We start from the raw sequence: 16228 nt of genomic DNA, 5'->3' as shown, positions 1-16228 counted from the left end.
CGGCGCTGAGCCCGGGGGTCGGGCAGTGCGGCGAGGGGGTGAGGATGGACTGACCTCTGTGGACACGCGCCTGGTCAGGCTGCTCACATCCGGTATCTCCTTGCGGTAAACGCACTGAAAATCTGAAAGGAGAAACAGCTGGTTTTCATTCCATGCACTTAAAAATGATGCGGTCACCTCCCTGGAAGGACTGGGCAGGATTTAGTAAGCAGCCAGGATTCCCGCTTGAGAAACTCTGGGGATGACAAAATTAGCAAGAGTCCTATTTGTAGGCATGAAAAAATAATTAATTTGTCCCCTTTTAATTGAAAATGTAAAAAAGGACTTCAGCTTTAAATAAGACATTTTGTACAAAGCTTGAGCACAAGAAAGTGAACACCAACGTGTCATTATGTAAACACCACAAATGTTACTCATTTGTTCAGCAATGCAGAGCAGCGTAAACGTTCCCTTTCCAGCGGATCTGATTTCTGTAGCTGTTCCCGTCCCTCCACTCAGCCCTTACTGGAATACAGGAAACCCAGAGGCTTTGGAAGATGTAGAAAGCTACAGTAGTCGGGATACATTGTGACTAAAGGAATTTTTTTCTTTAAGGGATTGGTCATTTAAATATACAGAAGTACAGTAATCTCACAAGTAAATGAATGGCAGCTTGGATTAGAAAAAGCACCAAAATATTTAATATACATCTGGCACAAATTCCACAAGAAGTCAGTAATGGACAAACCAATGCTTTGCTTATAAGAAAAGAAAAATCTCAGACTGCACTTAATGCTCTTCTTCCAAAAGGGACATGACAAAAACATTGCACTCGGGATTGCTATCAAGTAAAGACAACCTTCTTATTACAACCTTGTGCCTTAGATTGCACATTTTATAAGATGCTGTTTCTTTTCTGTTCCAGACAATAATGGTGAGCAAAATTTGATATAAGAACAGAACTGTAAAACTACAAACCAAATAGGACTCAGTAGATGCATCATCTTGAACTTCTCCTACTTCTCTAGATAATTTGCCTCAATTTTGGCCACATCCCTTCAAAAAAAGATCCTACATGAACCAGAATTTACTGCAGCCATTTTCAAGCATCACATTTACACAGCGCTCGGACTCTGCTGCCTGCAAGGGGCCGCACGCGTCTGCAGCACCACACGCAACACATTCATTGCTTCCCGGAGCGAGAACACCGGATCATACGCAGTTATCTCTTGGGTAAGCCCAAAAAGACAAAAACCACTCCCGACACAAAGAGCGGCAGATTCAATCCCAGCTACCCTTGCTGGGTTACCAAGGAGCTGACAGACTGATCAGGCAGTTGCGTTCGCATGCGACTCAATGAGAACCGCACAAAGCTGAGCTCTCATTATTTCCTCAGTTAGAATTAGTTCCCTGGGAGCCAGCACACACCAAAACACATTCCTTCCGTGGAGAGGGGCTTGAGGCTCAACTGGGGGCCAAGATCCACAAGCAAGTACTGCCAGAGCTCCCGCTGCGCCAACTGGCTCCCGGGCTGGTCCTTCTCCTGGGACTGCGGGTGCTTGGCACCCACAGCAGCGCTGGGTCAGAACCGAGTCCTCCCCATTGCATCCACAGCTCCTGGAACTTGAGTTACTCAACAACCGACAGCACGAGGCCCTCCAGCCACTCCTGCCAGCCCACCTCCTTTTTTAAAGACTGATTTAAACTTACAGATAAGAAAGCAAGCATGTTTTTTCAGATAACTATGTGTAGCATGACTTTAAAAAGTCACAGCTTCAAAATATTAAGCAGTATTCTGTGAAGTCCTCTAACAAGTAACACATCTGCAAGTATAAAAACAGCAGCCAGCCTTCAGCTCCCCTGATCTCTGCACAGATTCGCCACCTCTGGTCACACCATCTCCCCTCTCACGGGCCCAGAGAAGAGCAAGAGTCAGCAGCTGCAGCTGCATAAAACAGCAACATTCAAGTAAACAGTCCCATGCAGCCGTCGGCAACCTTCAGTGGAAAGAGAATTTACGGGGCAGGGGGGGAAGTAACAAAAACCTTCACAGCAAGAACAACAGAGATGGATTTTTTTTCTGTCTGTGTGTGAATTGACACGTTATCCAAAAAGGGCTTATCTGAAGAGTGCAATTATGCAAAGATAGAGGTTTTTAAAAAAGAAAACGAAAAGCTGTATAACCTCCAGAACCTGTTGGATTTAAAAAGCTAACTCCAGAAAGACTGAGGATTGCATTAGTAGCGAGGAACTGCTGTTGTTTCAGTGATTTAAGGCAAGCTGTTAGCAGGACTAGTATGTTCACACTCCCATTTCCCTATCGCCTCACACACCCCCTTCTCGCAAAATATGTGCCCGTACAGATAGTGCAAGCGGTCACACCCCAAAGGAGCCCTCGGACTGGAAGAAGAATCTTGTAGCAATGGTTGCTACACCACTCGGGATTTGCAGTGACAATAATTGCGTTGCAGTTGACTTTAAAGGAGGAAAGCCAGGGACGGGGATGTGCTGCGTGAAAAAGAGACGCCACGTAAATGCGTTAATGGACACAGCGGGGGACGGACACCAGCACCTCCAACACACTCCAGAGCTCTCTGGCTCTGCTCAAGCATCAGGGTTTGGTCCTGAGCGAGATCCTGAGCTCGGGGAGGAACAGGGTGTGCGCAGCCCTGGTGCTGCTGCGGCTCCCAGCCTTGCTGGCTGGTACGGATCTGGCCCAACACACAACAAAACACGGTGTTTTTCATCACAAGAAAAATACACTCATGGCGCTGCATCAGGTGGGTTCCGAAAGTTTTTCAAGGGCAAATGAAAAGGCCGATGAGTCCCTCTTGGGAGCCACCTTCAATTTACTGTCAGGACAGGCAGCCCGGGCAGGGACGGGGATGCGTGATGATCAAAGGCCCTGAGCCACACGCCATGTGGCTCCAGTCGGCCGCTCTATTGCACTCCAAAACCAGCACCCGGGAGGACCGGCACTTGTTTGCACCTTGACTTGGCTCCCTTTCAAAGGCTCAATCGCATGCAGATTAAAAGCAGTATAGCAAAAAGTATGGCAAATAGATAGTACTTAAATTGGGTCAATTAAAAAAAATTAGATCACTCATCCAGGCATAAAATCCTGTGAGCAAAGGATGGTAACCTTAAACTATTCAAGTCTAAGAACAAGAGGTAGAGACACCTGTGTACTTCATGGTGAAGGAGTTACAGTCTTCTGTCTTACAATCTCATGTATTTCACTTCAGCTGATAATATAAAACAAAAGATTCAACCTTCTATAGTCCAGAGAGAAAGTGTTAACACTGGTGGTTTGGTTTGCACACAACAGAATTCAAGCAGACACTTGGCTTTCAGTACTTCTTTGAAAAAATATTTATGTTATGCTTTATATTGAAACACTACTCTGAAGAATTTCGAGTTTCAGGTTAATCATCTTCCTTCTTAATCTGAAAGGCTAAATTCACATACACACATTTTGAGCAGAGGGAGCTCAAGGAAAGTGCCCAGTTGACCAAGTATCTTCTAAAAAAGGATCACACTGCGGAACACGCGGCTGTGAGACCCAGAAACTCACAATGACTATTATTTTCCGATGAGAGGGAATGATGCAACCTCAGCCAACAGAACAGATCACAAATGAAGTGGCTACTAACTACACGGTGTTTTTTTAACTCTGCTGGGCTTCTTTTGGGAAACAAGGCCTAGAACTGTAAGTAAGATACTTATGTTGACAGTGTCATGAAAATATTAAGGTCATCAGTCAGCGCAGAGCCATGGCCGGGAACCACGGGTGGCAAGAACCTGGGATCCACGGGCTCTTCAGGCTCTGACAGACACACAAGGAGTGAAATAAAAGTCACAAGAGCAAAGCTGCTGCTGCCCCTGCGCTCTGACCCCCCGACGGCTCCTGCCCTGCAGCCCCTCGGGACCTGGGGCTGCAGCCACTTGCAACCAGCCCCGAGTCCCTCGCTCCCAGCAGAGCGGGGTGAACCCATTTTGTGCTCCTAAAGGTGCTTGGCCAACAAGCCGCTGCGGCTCAGAGGCCGGGGCAGCGGCAGACCCGCCGCGGCAGCCCACGGAGCCAGCCCGGCCACCCCGCGGCCGCAGCGTCAGCGCTCTGCTTTCGTGCCACCTGCCACACACTCAGCTATTTGTCCTGTGGTTCTTTCCTTACGATTGCACGGTATTAAAAAGCTATAATGCTCCGCATAGAATAGCACCAGCAGCAAGTAAACTCACAATTTACCATCCAATTTCAACGGATTTCCTTGGTCACGTTTCATGGACACCTATGGGTTGAATCATTCAAATCCTTATTTGAATCAATAAATAGTCTTTGACCTCAGAAATGCACCAGTACAAGTAAAAAGCAGCACAACTGAGCCTCCAGTTGGTCTGGGAGCTAAATTTTAAAGGTGTTGCAAACTATAATATGGTGCAGGTGGTCAGTGTTTTATTACTAGGGAGTAAAGTTTACAGGAGTTGTATTTCTTTGTGTATAACGGAAGGCAGTAAAATGCCACAGAGTGTGGATATCGGACCAGTTTTCCAGGATATTACTTAAACTACCTATACAGTTATCTATAGTTATTTATCCCAAGTCGCGGCAAGTTCACTACATGCATCAAGTTTTCTAATGCATACTCTAATAAAAAAGAGTTGTAATGGTTTCAAGGATTTCATCAGCATCACTGCTCACTACAGTCCTGTGCCCTACACAATGAAGATTTAAATTATATAAAAACGAAGAGAGAATGTATTTGGCTTGTTCCACAAATATTCACAGTTTAACTATTAAACAAGCATATTTTGAGGCTCCAATACTGTTAAAGACTTCTCAGAAACACGTACAAAACCCCACTCCCACACAGGTACCCCTGTGTTACAGAGTACCGTCTATCCTTGTTTAGCATCACAAAAATCGCGGGGCGATGCAAGGGAAGGTCTGACGCCCTCTCTCGCTTTCGGCACTGCCAAAGAGTTGCACCTTCAGCTCCTGCTTCAGGAGTTTAAAACTGATACAGGTCTGGTTTGCATTCTGTAAACAGTAATTAAAAAACCTGGTACTTTGCTAGATAGATCATCTGGCTATTTTTGCAAGTATTCTACCCCATGGGTGAGCTGCTCCTGTCAGGCTGAACGCGGCACAACAAGCGCGAGGCTTTTCCTCTCGACCTTGGCCACCGAGAATTGTGTGTCCTTTCCCTACAGGAAACCAGATTTTCCCTTCCTGCATATTCACCACCACCGTCTTTAAAAAGCAACTGTATTATGTTTGATACACTAAAACAGGCTAAGCCTTGATGTGCTACAAATTGATTTCCTTACTGCAATCCACACTCAGACCACAAGATAAACGCCTGCCTTGAAGAGCCCAGTCCATCCTGCCTTGAAGAGCTCAATCCTCATCCTTCCAAGCTGCTGTTCAGCGTATAAATCAGCAGCAGCCACTGACACAACCCTGTGTGCAGGCATGTGCACCAGCTATCCATTGGAATAGTTAGTTCTCACACTCTGGACACTTAAAATTCCCTTTAGGAAAAAAAAGTGATAAAGCATTTAATAGCTGAACGAATGCGTAGTCCCAAAGTTCTAAATACAGTCTTCATTTACTACCAAATCAGTTACATTTGGAACTTTTGCTAACAAAGCAGCCTCTGTCGGGGAATATTTTTCCTTTGTCTTATTTTTTTTAAATAACAGCACCAGCAAAGTCTCACCTCAAGTTCAATGATACCGGCACAAATGCTCTGGCCTGCTGCGCTCACCAAAGCAGAATAAGGTTTTGCTGCCAAACAGTGCTTGTGCCATGGTAGCTTGGAAGGTTATAGCAGCCAGGACAAAGCTTTGGGTGTATTTTCCATAGAAAACAGCAAGTTCAGGGCTCCCCTCCTGCAAGAGGACAGACTCAGCTGCATCTGGAACAATGACATTTGTTTTCCACAGCTTAACACATCTCCCAGAAAGAGCTTGCAGAAGCAGCATGGACAAACTCTTCTTTTATTAGATGAAAGAGATGCTATCTGTGGCTTCTGGGTTTGTTTTTAAACAGTTCTGAATACCCACATTTTGTTAGTGGCTGGTGATCCCAGACCCAAACTATTGCATAGGCTGGACACCAGCAGAGCCAGCGACAGGATTCGGGCAGAGCCGCCTCCTCTCTGCCGACCCCTCTGGGCACAGCAGATGTGCAAAGTGTCCTGGACCCACTGACAAGCTCAACACTTGAATTCTCTTTCCCTCTAGCTTTAAAACCCTTCTATCATAAAAGCCTTCAGATGCCACGGATGACTGTCCAGGGTTTTCTTTTGGTTTGGTTGGTTGGATTTTTTAATTGAAGCCGTTTTATGATGCTGAAATGCAGCTCTGAAAAGAAAAGGTGTGTCATGGAAGTGTATCGAATTCATTAAGCCAGTACTTAGCTCTGTAGAAAGCCTTGGCAATCATCCCTTTTACCAAAAGGTATAAAAAAGTTGACATACTAGAATTAAAAAAGGTAGCATCAATAACCAAAAAAGTTTCAACCAGTGTTAATAAAACTCCCTTTAAGTCACAACAGTTTCAACAGGCAAATAGTCCCAATACAGGCATTGTAAAATAATAAATCGACTCCTATCCAAATATTATCAAATCAGTCTAAAAATGACTCATCTACGCTGTTGTCATTAAGAACACATTAAGAATTCACTTTGTCATCAGATGCCGATATTGTTGCTCCAGAAAGTGTGGAGTATTAACTGCGATTTAGCAATTAAACATAGGTTTTAAAAAATTGGTTTGTAATATTAATGCAAAAGATAGTTCCTTACATAGAAGTACTGTGCTTGCCAGACAAGTAAGATAATACTTTAGGTATAAATCAAACAAATTAAAGCAGAATTATACCACAGTTTTCCTTGAAGACTTAGGGTATGTGTTGCTTCTGTCAACGTTTAGCAAACTTAAGAAGCAGAACCTTTGGTTCTTTTAGTCAAGTAAAAATATTCTCATGTAACCACAAAAATACAACTTCCAGAGAAAATGGAAGTCCATCAAGAAGTCTACTTTCAATAAAACTGAGGTAGTACTGCTCTTTTATTATGTGATGTCTAAGAGATTGAGATACAAATCGCCATCTACTACTCAGTTGACTGACAGGTACAGTAATTTTATAAAACAATCCCAACATTTAGTTTGAAACTCCGAAAAAAGGAATGATCTGGACTCGGTCACCTAACTCTTAAGTTAGCTTAAAATGGGAATTAGGCATATTACAAAAAGCTGTTGCTTACGTTGTCTTTTAGAGCCGTATTACCGGGGGAATTAATGCATTTAGAGTTAACAGTTAACACTGCTGTTCATCTCGGTATAAAACCTGAAAATTATTACAGCCTAAAATTTCAACAATGTAAACAGCACTACACACAGTACAGACCTGCCCTGACAGATGCAGTATGAAAAACTTATCTGGCACTGTATAATTTAGCAATGTTAATTTAACCTAACTAAAAAGATCTACATTGTGCAAGAAATATCAGACTTACTTATACTAATCTGAAGTCTTAAAAAAACCCCAAAAACGCTTAACGTGTAGCCAGGGTCAAATATTTCAGGGCAAGAGTAAAAGGAATAACCAAAATTAAGAAAGTGCCTAAAACATGATACAGCATTTTAGAGCCCTTTCAAAGACAAGGCAGAAAAAGGTGTAAAGTAGAAAAATCTGGAGCCTCAGTAATTTCCAGAAACATCCAGAGTTTACATTTCATGAAGGGCAACAGGTTGGTTTTGTCACTGCTGCTTCCAGGCCGCTAAGTCTGTTCCTCCGCACACAGGCCCTCTGTGTCCGAACACTTAATACATTTGGTTTCCTCTTCCTTTTTCCTTCGCTCCATTTCCCACTCCACAAAGGTATCAAAGAGACTCGGCCAGGCCTCGTCCTCGCTGTAGTTGCTAAGGTCCGGTCCAATCACCTGAGTAAAATTTAGAAACATGTTCCACGTGTCCCGGGAGATTCCCTTGATTCCTGAGGGGTTCTCAATTAGGAAGTGTAACCACTGGTCCAAAATGGGAGGCTTGTTTTGGGTGAAGACTAATTTCCAAAGGGCAATGGCTATTTCCCGATGTAGCGACCTCTGTCCTTCTTCAGAGTCCAGGCCGAACTGGAAGGTGAAACGATAGAGATCCTTGAATTTATCTTCCTGCTTGGCTTCATTTAGGAGGCTGGGGAACCTTGCACAAATGCCGTCAATGCTGTCCGCATTTATTGCTTTGCAGCCTTCAAAAAACTCCTTCCTAGTAAGTAAGAGAAAAGCAATTAGTGCGAGCGCTTCCCACCGACCTCCCGTGCGGAACGATTCCAGCACCGCTCAGCCAGGCCGATGGGAAGGAGTTATCCGGACAGGCCGAGGTGTGTTCTCTGCGCAGGAGGCACAGCGATCCAGCAAAGGGGAGACGTTCCAAAGAAATGGCTCATGGCTTGTGGAACCACAGACACCACTCAGATCTCCTCCAGCACTGCTAGCATTACAAAGAGGTTTTGCTGTCTAGCTTTCTGACTGCTCCATACTGCCATATCCACTGCCTTCCACATTAAAAATGCATAACATTTACCACAGAAGAAATGCCAAACACATTTGAAAGCACCATGTTTATGCCCTGAAGCGCCACATATAAACCAGCTTGATTCAGTATTGCCCGTGCCTAAACAGCCGTGCTCTGGGCGAGCTGTTCTCAAGGACACAGCACTTCACTGGGACCTTGCCTGTGGTTTTTGGTCTCTCTTCCAGTCCGCAAAATAAAAACGGTGCCAAGAGTAAAGGGCAGCAAGGCCCTTGCTGAGAGAGTGGAAGAGAGTACGGCATCACACAGCACAGGCTGCAACGCAACATATAACACTGCTCGAAGCACCAGTCCTGTACTAATTAGCCTACTAATAATCTGGCCAAGTGGGTAGATGGTTAGCTCTGATTGCTAATGAGCAAGCGTTATAACCAGCCAATATTAATCAAAGCCAGGAGATTCTGGCACAGGATGGGCTGGAGGGAAGGCAGGAGATGGGGCAGCTCGCAGAAGAATGGAAAACCACGTTGCTTTCCTTGCTGGAGAAGTGGATCAGCACCCGCTTCATGGAGCGTGCTGTTAAACAATGGTAATTTCTCACCGCTAGATCTGCCCTCTTTCCAAGAAAATCAAAGCAATGTTAATAAAACTTGTGGTGGCTGTGCGGAATCACAGACACTACTTGCAATTCCTTTACCTGCACCATCAGCCTCCAGTAAATCCACATTTACATTCCAGAGTAACTCATCCATTTGACAGACACCCACAAAGCCTCTGAAGATGCTGGAAAAGCTGTGCTGAGGGCACAGCAGGGGCTTGCTTCAAGGCTCAGAACACCAAAGTAACTTTGAAAGTTCTTAGCTGAATGAAAACAGGCAGCATTGCTCAAACCAATTCTAGATAGACTGGAAGATTTTAAAAAATGCTTCTCTCTCAGCCAGTCCCTGTAGAAAGTCTTTACTTGCTCTTACCTGGACTTTAAATACCAATCACTTGCCAGCCAGTATGGAACAGCTACCAGTGTCAAAAACCTTGTGTTTCCTTCTCTCTATCCTTTAACAGGATTACTCTTGGAAAACAACATTAAATGTAACACTGGTTGGGCAGGAACAATTCTTAGGAATCAGTCTGCCACTCTTTCACAGAATGATAACAGAGTTGGAAGCAATTACTAAGGAATCTCCTATTGCTTTAAAGTGAAAATTAATTTCAGTGTCCAGTCTCATCACCAAGACAAGGCTGGACACAGTAAAACTACTTTTGGTAAATCAATAATAAATGAATGTCTACAGATTCTCACTACACTGTTCATCATTAGCAGAATAATGTCAAAAAAACCATGTTTGCTCCTGAAACCCACTGTAAGGGGGTGTAAGAGGACAATACCAAGCTTATCTTCTGCAGGGGCTGGAATTAATCTGATCACAAGCAAGTGTTAGAAGAAATAAGTGAAGCTAATGAGGTTGTCTGTCCAACATACAGATGACAGGATATACTTTAACATATGAAAATAATTACAAGTTCGACAAGAACTAACCTTGTAAATTTGCACATGGTAGCAGCCTGGAATTTCCAAGCCAAAACTAGCACTTTAAATTCAGTGGGATCAACACAGAGGTCATTGCAAAATCGTTCCATTCCTTCTTCCAGTATGGCATCTTCCCTTTCATCCTTATACCTCCTAAATAACTCCCCAATCTTTTGGAGCGAAGATTCTTCCGCGCTGGAAACAGAATCTTTCTTTGAATCTCCAGAAAACGTTGGAGGCTGACTAGACTCTACAGTAGCATCCGTTTTCTTTGTCCCATTCACAAGTATATCTCCTGAAGACTTCCCGCAAGCTGAACCATGGTCGTCTTTGTGGACTGCGCTTCTCTTGCTGTGCGACTTGCTGCCAGATTCCCTTTCCCCATTTTTGCTGCCGAGGGTAGAAGAAGGATTCTTGCACTTGGTGACACACTGGCCCATGATGTTGCAAGCCCAGTTTCTAGAGCAGCCCCCTCGCCGTCCGACACCCTCGCAGCTGCTCTTCAACACATCTCACCATGCCATTAGCAGCAGTCCACTAATCTGAAAAACAGTTTCAGAGTCAAATTGCTGTTTCTCCACAAAGAATATTGTTAGTATTAAACGTGGGATAACATTTGCCAGTAAGAGACCGACTTCAGGATATTTAAGTTTTGCATAGTGAAAAGGAGTAGTGTACAGAAGGTTGGCATATGCCATAAATTTCGGGCAATTTCAGGCTGTTTTACCTAGAAATCAATGCAGCTCACTCAGTGGCTGCAGTATACTAACAGGTCCTAATAAAGGAAATTCCTAAAATTCTTACTCTAACATAGGTTACAAAGAGGTTGATTCATGTACAGGCTTCATGAAGACAGACTAGTCTAACCCAGAAATATTTTAAAGGAAATGGTTTTTAAAAGTATGCCCACATTTTATATATAGAATATAACACACTGACACAAAGCAGGGGTGGGACACGGACACTGACAGCACAACTTGGCAGAGACTTGAACATTAGATTTAGACTGAACCTTCAGCAAACGAGCTACAGGGATTTCAGGTGTTGTGTGTGTTATTTTGTGTGTGTGTGTGTTTTGTTTGGTTGGTTTTGGTTCTTGTTTTTTTTTTTGGGGTGGGGAGGTGGTTGTGGGTTTGTTTTTTTTAAACAGAGTTTGGAATCTAGATTTTCGTTCTTAAAACGTACACCGAGCATATTTGCAGAAAGGAGGCAATGGGCACTTTTCATGCGAGATGGAGTTTAGGAGTTATTCATTGTTTCAAGTGGGCTCCTCCCTCCAGGTAAGCAGACAGACAGAAGGAAGGGGCTGTTTTAATGGAACGTTTTCAGCCAGACACACATGCAGATAAGAAGCAGTCATTCCAGTTCTGTTTTTTTTTTTAAAAATCCAAATTAAAATGCCAAAATTATTCCATAATACTCTGTTTTTATAAATCACAATGTTAAAGCCTTGCCTATTTGGAAAAGATATTTTACCCACAGAAAAGGTTCTTAAATTTTCCCTATGAAAACCCAACTAACACTGACACTATCCTATCAGCATGCACCCGCACCATGGACAGGCCATTTCTCAGAAACATCAGCTCCGAGAAAGCAATTGCTTATCATATTCCTCCTTTACCACTTATTTGCATTTCATCTCTGCTGTCAGTTAGGCAAAAGCCTCAAACATAAAAATTATGTTTGCCTTGTCTTTGTTTACTGTTTCCAGGTTACAGAACTAGAACAAGAAAGAAAAGAGATAAAAATTGAAAATGAAGACGTGAAATAGATGCCACGGCAGCTTTTCTGTCCGCTTCCTTGGGTAAAGCTCTTCTGAGACCAGACCCCTGCTTTAAGCTGTAAATCAACTTGGAACAGCAGCACCGAGTGCAGATGAATTCAACAGAAGTCAGCATTACAAACACAAATCTTCTCTTGGTCATTATACCTGGTTTGGCAAAACAGCACATGTGCACCTTCATGAGGGGGGAAAAATGCTGGTTTCAACTACTGGACATCCCTTCCCCTCCCCAGCCCTTTTTCTTAAGCCTATAACCCACAAACAAAATTAACAAAACCCTATTTTTAAGCAGCAGAAGGAACAAACATCTGCTTTAAAGATGAACTTTGTAGCATCATTATTATAGGCAACTAAAGTTCAATTAATGCATTGAAGAATAATTCCTTATTCATTTGTATTTTAAAGGATTCATTAAAATATGCATTTCCACATAAACATCCCAAAAAACAATTTCTCTGTTCCTTAGTATTTCAGAGCTCTCCGTGAACTGCAGAGCAGAGCCTGGCACTGGTCCCTGTGCTGCCCTGCGTCTGAGCCACCTCGTCTTCTCTAGCCTACACCAGTCATTTCTTCATTACACCAAAACAAACAGGATGCTATTAGGCAGTGTAAATTACTGCTTAGTGATTAACTTCGAGATACCAGCCCTCTTATTCCTCCTTCCCCCCACCTTTAAACTCATCAGCATTCAAAAAGCTCTGTCTACACTAATTCTTGTTCTTCCATCAGTTTCTCAAAAGCAGTTTGCGCTACTTTGGCCAAGTTTTGCTTTAGAAGCATGCAAGTAAAGGAACAGAAAAAAAAATCCTGCATAAAAACTAGTATTAAAGTAGAGTCTAGCTAGTTTATAAAACTTTCTGCCCAAACACATAACAGCAACTATTAGCTGTTGGGGATTCAGAACAGCTTTTCCCTGTGAGCTGGTTAAAGAACAGTTGCCTATTAGTGAACGGTACTTTCCTCTAAAGTAGCTGGCAATACTCAGATCACACACAGCACAATGGACAGAGATGAGTCCAATTCACTTTAGGGATCCAAATTTTAAGTTAAAAAAAAAGAAAAAAAAAAAGACAGTTTGCAAGACTAACTTATATACTCTGTCCATACATTTTCCCAACAGGAGTGATTCATGTTGCCTTGCTTCCTAAGCAACCATTTGTATTAGTGATGATAACAATCTAATATTCTAGTCTTCCCAGTGACATCATCAGAATGATGAAACAGACGGGGTCTGCTGTCATTCGCTGTTATGAAAAGTCGGCATTACACCAGAGAGGGAAGGTCCGCCAACACGATTAAACACCTGTATGTCAGGAGGTGTCCCCTGGAGAGCACAGTGACACTCACCCAGAGTAGAAGTTGACCCCGGCCCCACCACACACCCCTCCAACACACACCTTCCCGTGCGCTGACCCACCTGCCTACACGGAGCTGACGGCTGCTCCCCAACAGCTGCTGCTTGGGCTCTGCCCGCGCGGCCCTTCCCTGCACATCGGGGTTCTTCCTTCTGCCTGCCGAGGGGCTTCGCAGAGCACAATCCTACTCCTTCGGAACAACCACTAGAAGACACTGAAGTACAGTTGCTGCAGTTCCTTGCTTTTCTAGTATGTGAAACTTGATGCCCCGTGCCAGATACTTTGAAGCATTCTACCCCAAAAATAGCAAAACCAGCCTGGAAAAAAAAAAAGAAAAAGAAAAGTCAGACTGCATCCGCTGGCAGGCTGGGGATGTATCTGGTTTTATAAAAGGCAAGCCTTTTGGCGCTCCATCAGTTACCCTTTTATAAAACGCCTTCACTGAGCTGGATCCACTTCACTTACCAGTCACCTCCGCTTCCTACATGACTCAGGTTTCAAGGCATGAGAGGAACAAGAGCCTCGGAAGGAGATAGAAACAAGTGGGAGAACTCAGCCCTTTTGTTAGGGAAGGCTGGAAAGAGGATCCAATTGCAGCATCAGGAGCTGCACTGAACTCAGTGTTGGCGGTGTGTGAACACGCACGCTCAGGAAAGCGAGCACAGCTACTCATTGAACTGTGGGGCAAAGCACGTGTCACGTTGCGCTGATTACAGCCAGGTGAGCACAAGGATGCGCAGAAAGATTCCTCCCGGCTTATAGGGAACTACAAGTATAAAGTTCTTGCCCACCCAAAGGTTGTACTGAATCAGTGGCGAAGCACCAATTCCCAAAAGGATCAGCTCCCAAGAGCACAATTATTGTAACAGCACAATATGTAACAGTGAGACACAAAAGGCCGCGCTGACCACTGGTTTTGCCATTCTATTACAAAAGATCAAAATTCAGTGCTAAGGTTGGAACGTTCTCAGCACCACAGGATGCTGTACTCCCAGAGAAGTCTGATTACTCAGACAAGAATTGAGCAATAATCTACAGTAAATATGAATCACCGAGATGCCCATGAGGCCACCTTCCACACAACAGGAATTGCAAAGCAGAGACTGATGGTGATGTTCTCTGCTCCTTTCTAGACGGGAGAAAGCAACTGGAAACACAGGACAACTAGTGCTGGTGAATAACGCCAGTTAAAGGAAAGCCACCCTCAAAGAACAAAGGATGTGTAGAGCCATATTGCCCAACGCAATGAACGGAAAACCTAGAGAAGATTGGAAAGACCTTGCTAGTGCTGGATGGGGCTTTCTGTTTTGTTGTGGGGGAGGTTTTAGGCCTTTTTTTTTTAAGGTGCTGTAAATAAATTATGTTTTCTCCATTTTCAAGTGGCAGATCACATGTAACCCAAGATTTGAAGGGAACCAAACAAGAAAGTGACTCAGTAATAATTTTCTGTCATACAGGCACACCATGGCACAACTGAAAACTCTGCAGTGGGGAAGAGCTGGCAGGAGGAGAAAAGATGCAAAGGAGATACTTAAGTAACACTGTATTTTTCCTTAATGACTGATTTTATTGTAGTAATAGAAATTATTGGATATGACCAGAGAATAACAAAACACAGCCAAGCATCATGCTGTTTAATAAAGTGTTGCATCAGAATGTATTTACAATGAGTTTCAAAATGCAGAAAGTATCAAGAGAGAAGAGGAAAATAACCCTCCATACATTCAAGAACACCTCAAAGACAAATTTAAGAAATCTGATAATAAAAGGGGATACAGCTCAGCCAACCATTAAATCCTTTCTCAAGTAGCAGCTCACTAGCCAAGGCAAAGACAACATTGCCAGAGCTTAATGAAGCCTCAACCCAGCCTCAACTTTTTGCAAACACTTGAGCATAGCTTGTCAGAATTTTAGAATTTCACTATGCGTTATCTACTTTTTAGTAGACAGGGATACATGACTTCAAAAATAGCTGAGAGGAGGAGGGAACAGTACCATGGGTGCCTCGTCTTTTTCCAGCCCTGAACAGATCCAGCCAGCTTTGCATTGGGGAGACACGAGAGCATCACTGCAACTGCTGAACCAGAAGCAATCACTGCTCTAACAGTTGATGCTGGGCAAGTGACCTTGCAAGCAAACATCTGACACTTACATAGTTTCAGCTACACAGGGAATCATTCCACTGGCTTCGCGGCCTCCTTCAGACTCCCTGGGTTCCACATGGAATGCTGTAAGACAAAACACCACAGAAATCTTTATATTTAGAAGAGGCTATGAAAACCATAAAATGCACCAAATTGCTCAGAAGCGACTATACATTTAACAAAATACATAGTCAAAATCCATCTGTTGAGACATTTTATAAAAGCACTTCACTTTTTAACTTACAGAGTAGCATTAACACCATTAACTCTGCATTGCCATATAAAGCATAGATCAAGTACTGAATGCAACAAACAAGTTCGAACGTTTGTTAGGAGTAAACATACACTTCTATATACTTTCATGTCTTTCAGCATGGGAGAGTTAATTCCTCATTTCATGCACTCAAAGCAAAAGAGGGGACATACCACCATTGTCAATGCATGTTAGCTGAGCGGCTGTTTAATCTGTGAATGCCAGACAGTTGCTACCTAGCAAAGCATAATTTAGGTCTAGAAAGTAATTCTCTTTTTTCATTCTCTAGCACATTCTTTTCCATGTTTGTTTTCCCATGTTCAGTTGAGCTGACTCAACTTCACTTCTCTTAAATTCCCAGCTCTGCTATATAACTACGAAGCTCTGAAGAGAAAATGACAGACAAAGGTATGTCTGGTTTGTGTAGTAAGAGCTACAACTGCAGCACGTAGTCAACACCTCCATTTGTACCTGATCAAATAAACCAAACAAAACAGCTCTGGCAAAGCTGCTCTGCTCTACCATACTAACAAAAACACGAAAATGTCTTGGTTTTACATCTCTTACTACATCGAGGGAACGGATAGGTGATCAAAAGCTGCTTTTCTGCATACGTACTTTTTACACAAGACCTACTTCTTAGGAAAC

General features: G+C 43.4%; 1 protein-coding gene across 5 annotated transcripts in view; it reads right to left on the bottom strand.

Annotated features, from left to right (window-relative positions):
* Positions 1-5758: 5758 nt before the first annotated feature.
* DCUN1D3 (defective in cullin neddylation 1 domain containing 3) overlaps positions 5759-16228 on the bottom strand; it is a 20143-nt gene continuing 9673 nt past the window's right edge. For 2 of the 5 annotated variants that reach the window (XM_080353669.1, XM_080353670.1), the window contains 4 exons: positions 15336-15411; positions 13246-13500; positions 10055-10587; positions 6202-8250 (listed from right to left, as the gene is read on the bottom strand). In XM_080353669.1, coding sequence (XP_080209795.1) covers positions 7767-8250; positions 10055-10485 — 915 coding nt within the window. In that variant the 5' untranslated portion in view covers positions 10486-10587; positions 13246-13500; positions 15336-15411 and the 3' untranslated portion in view covers positions 6202-7766. Of the gene's footprint in view, positions 5872-6201; positions 8251-10054; positions 10588-13245; positions 13501-15335; positions 15412-16228 lie in introns of those variants that run through there. The other 3 variants (XR_013922857.1, XM_080353672.1, XM_080353671.1) reach the window with 3 other exon arrangements.

Source organism: Nesoenas mayeri (assembly GCF_963082525.1).
Source record: "Nesoenas mayeri genome assembly, chromosome: 15".
Lineage (NCBI taxonomy): Eukaryota > Metazoa > Chordata > Aves > Columbiformes > Columbidae > Nesoenas > Nesoenas mayeri.
This window is presented reverse-complemented; position numbering and strand designations above follow the sequence as displayed.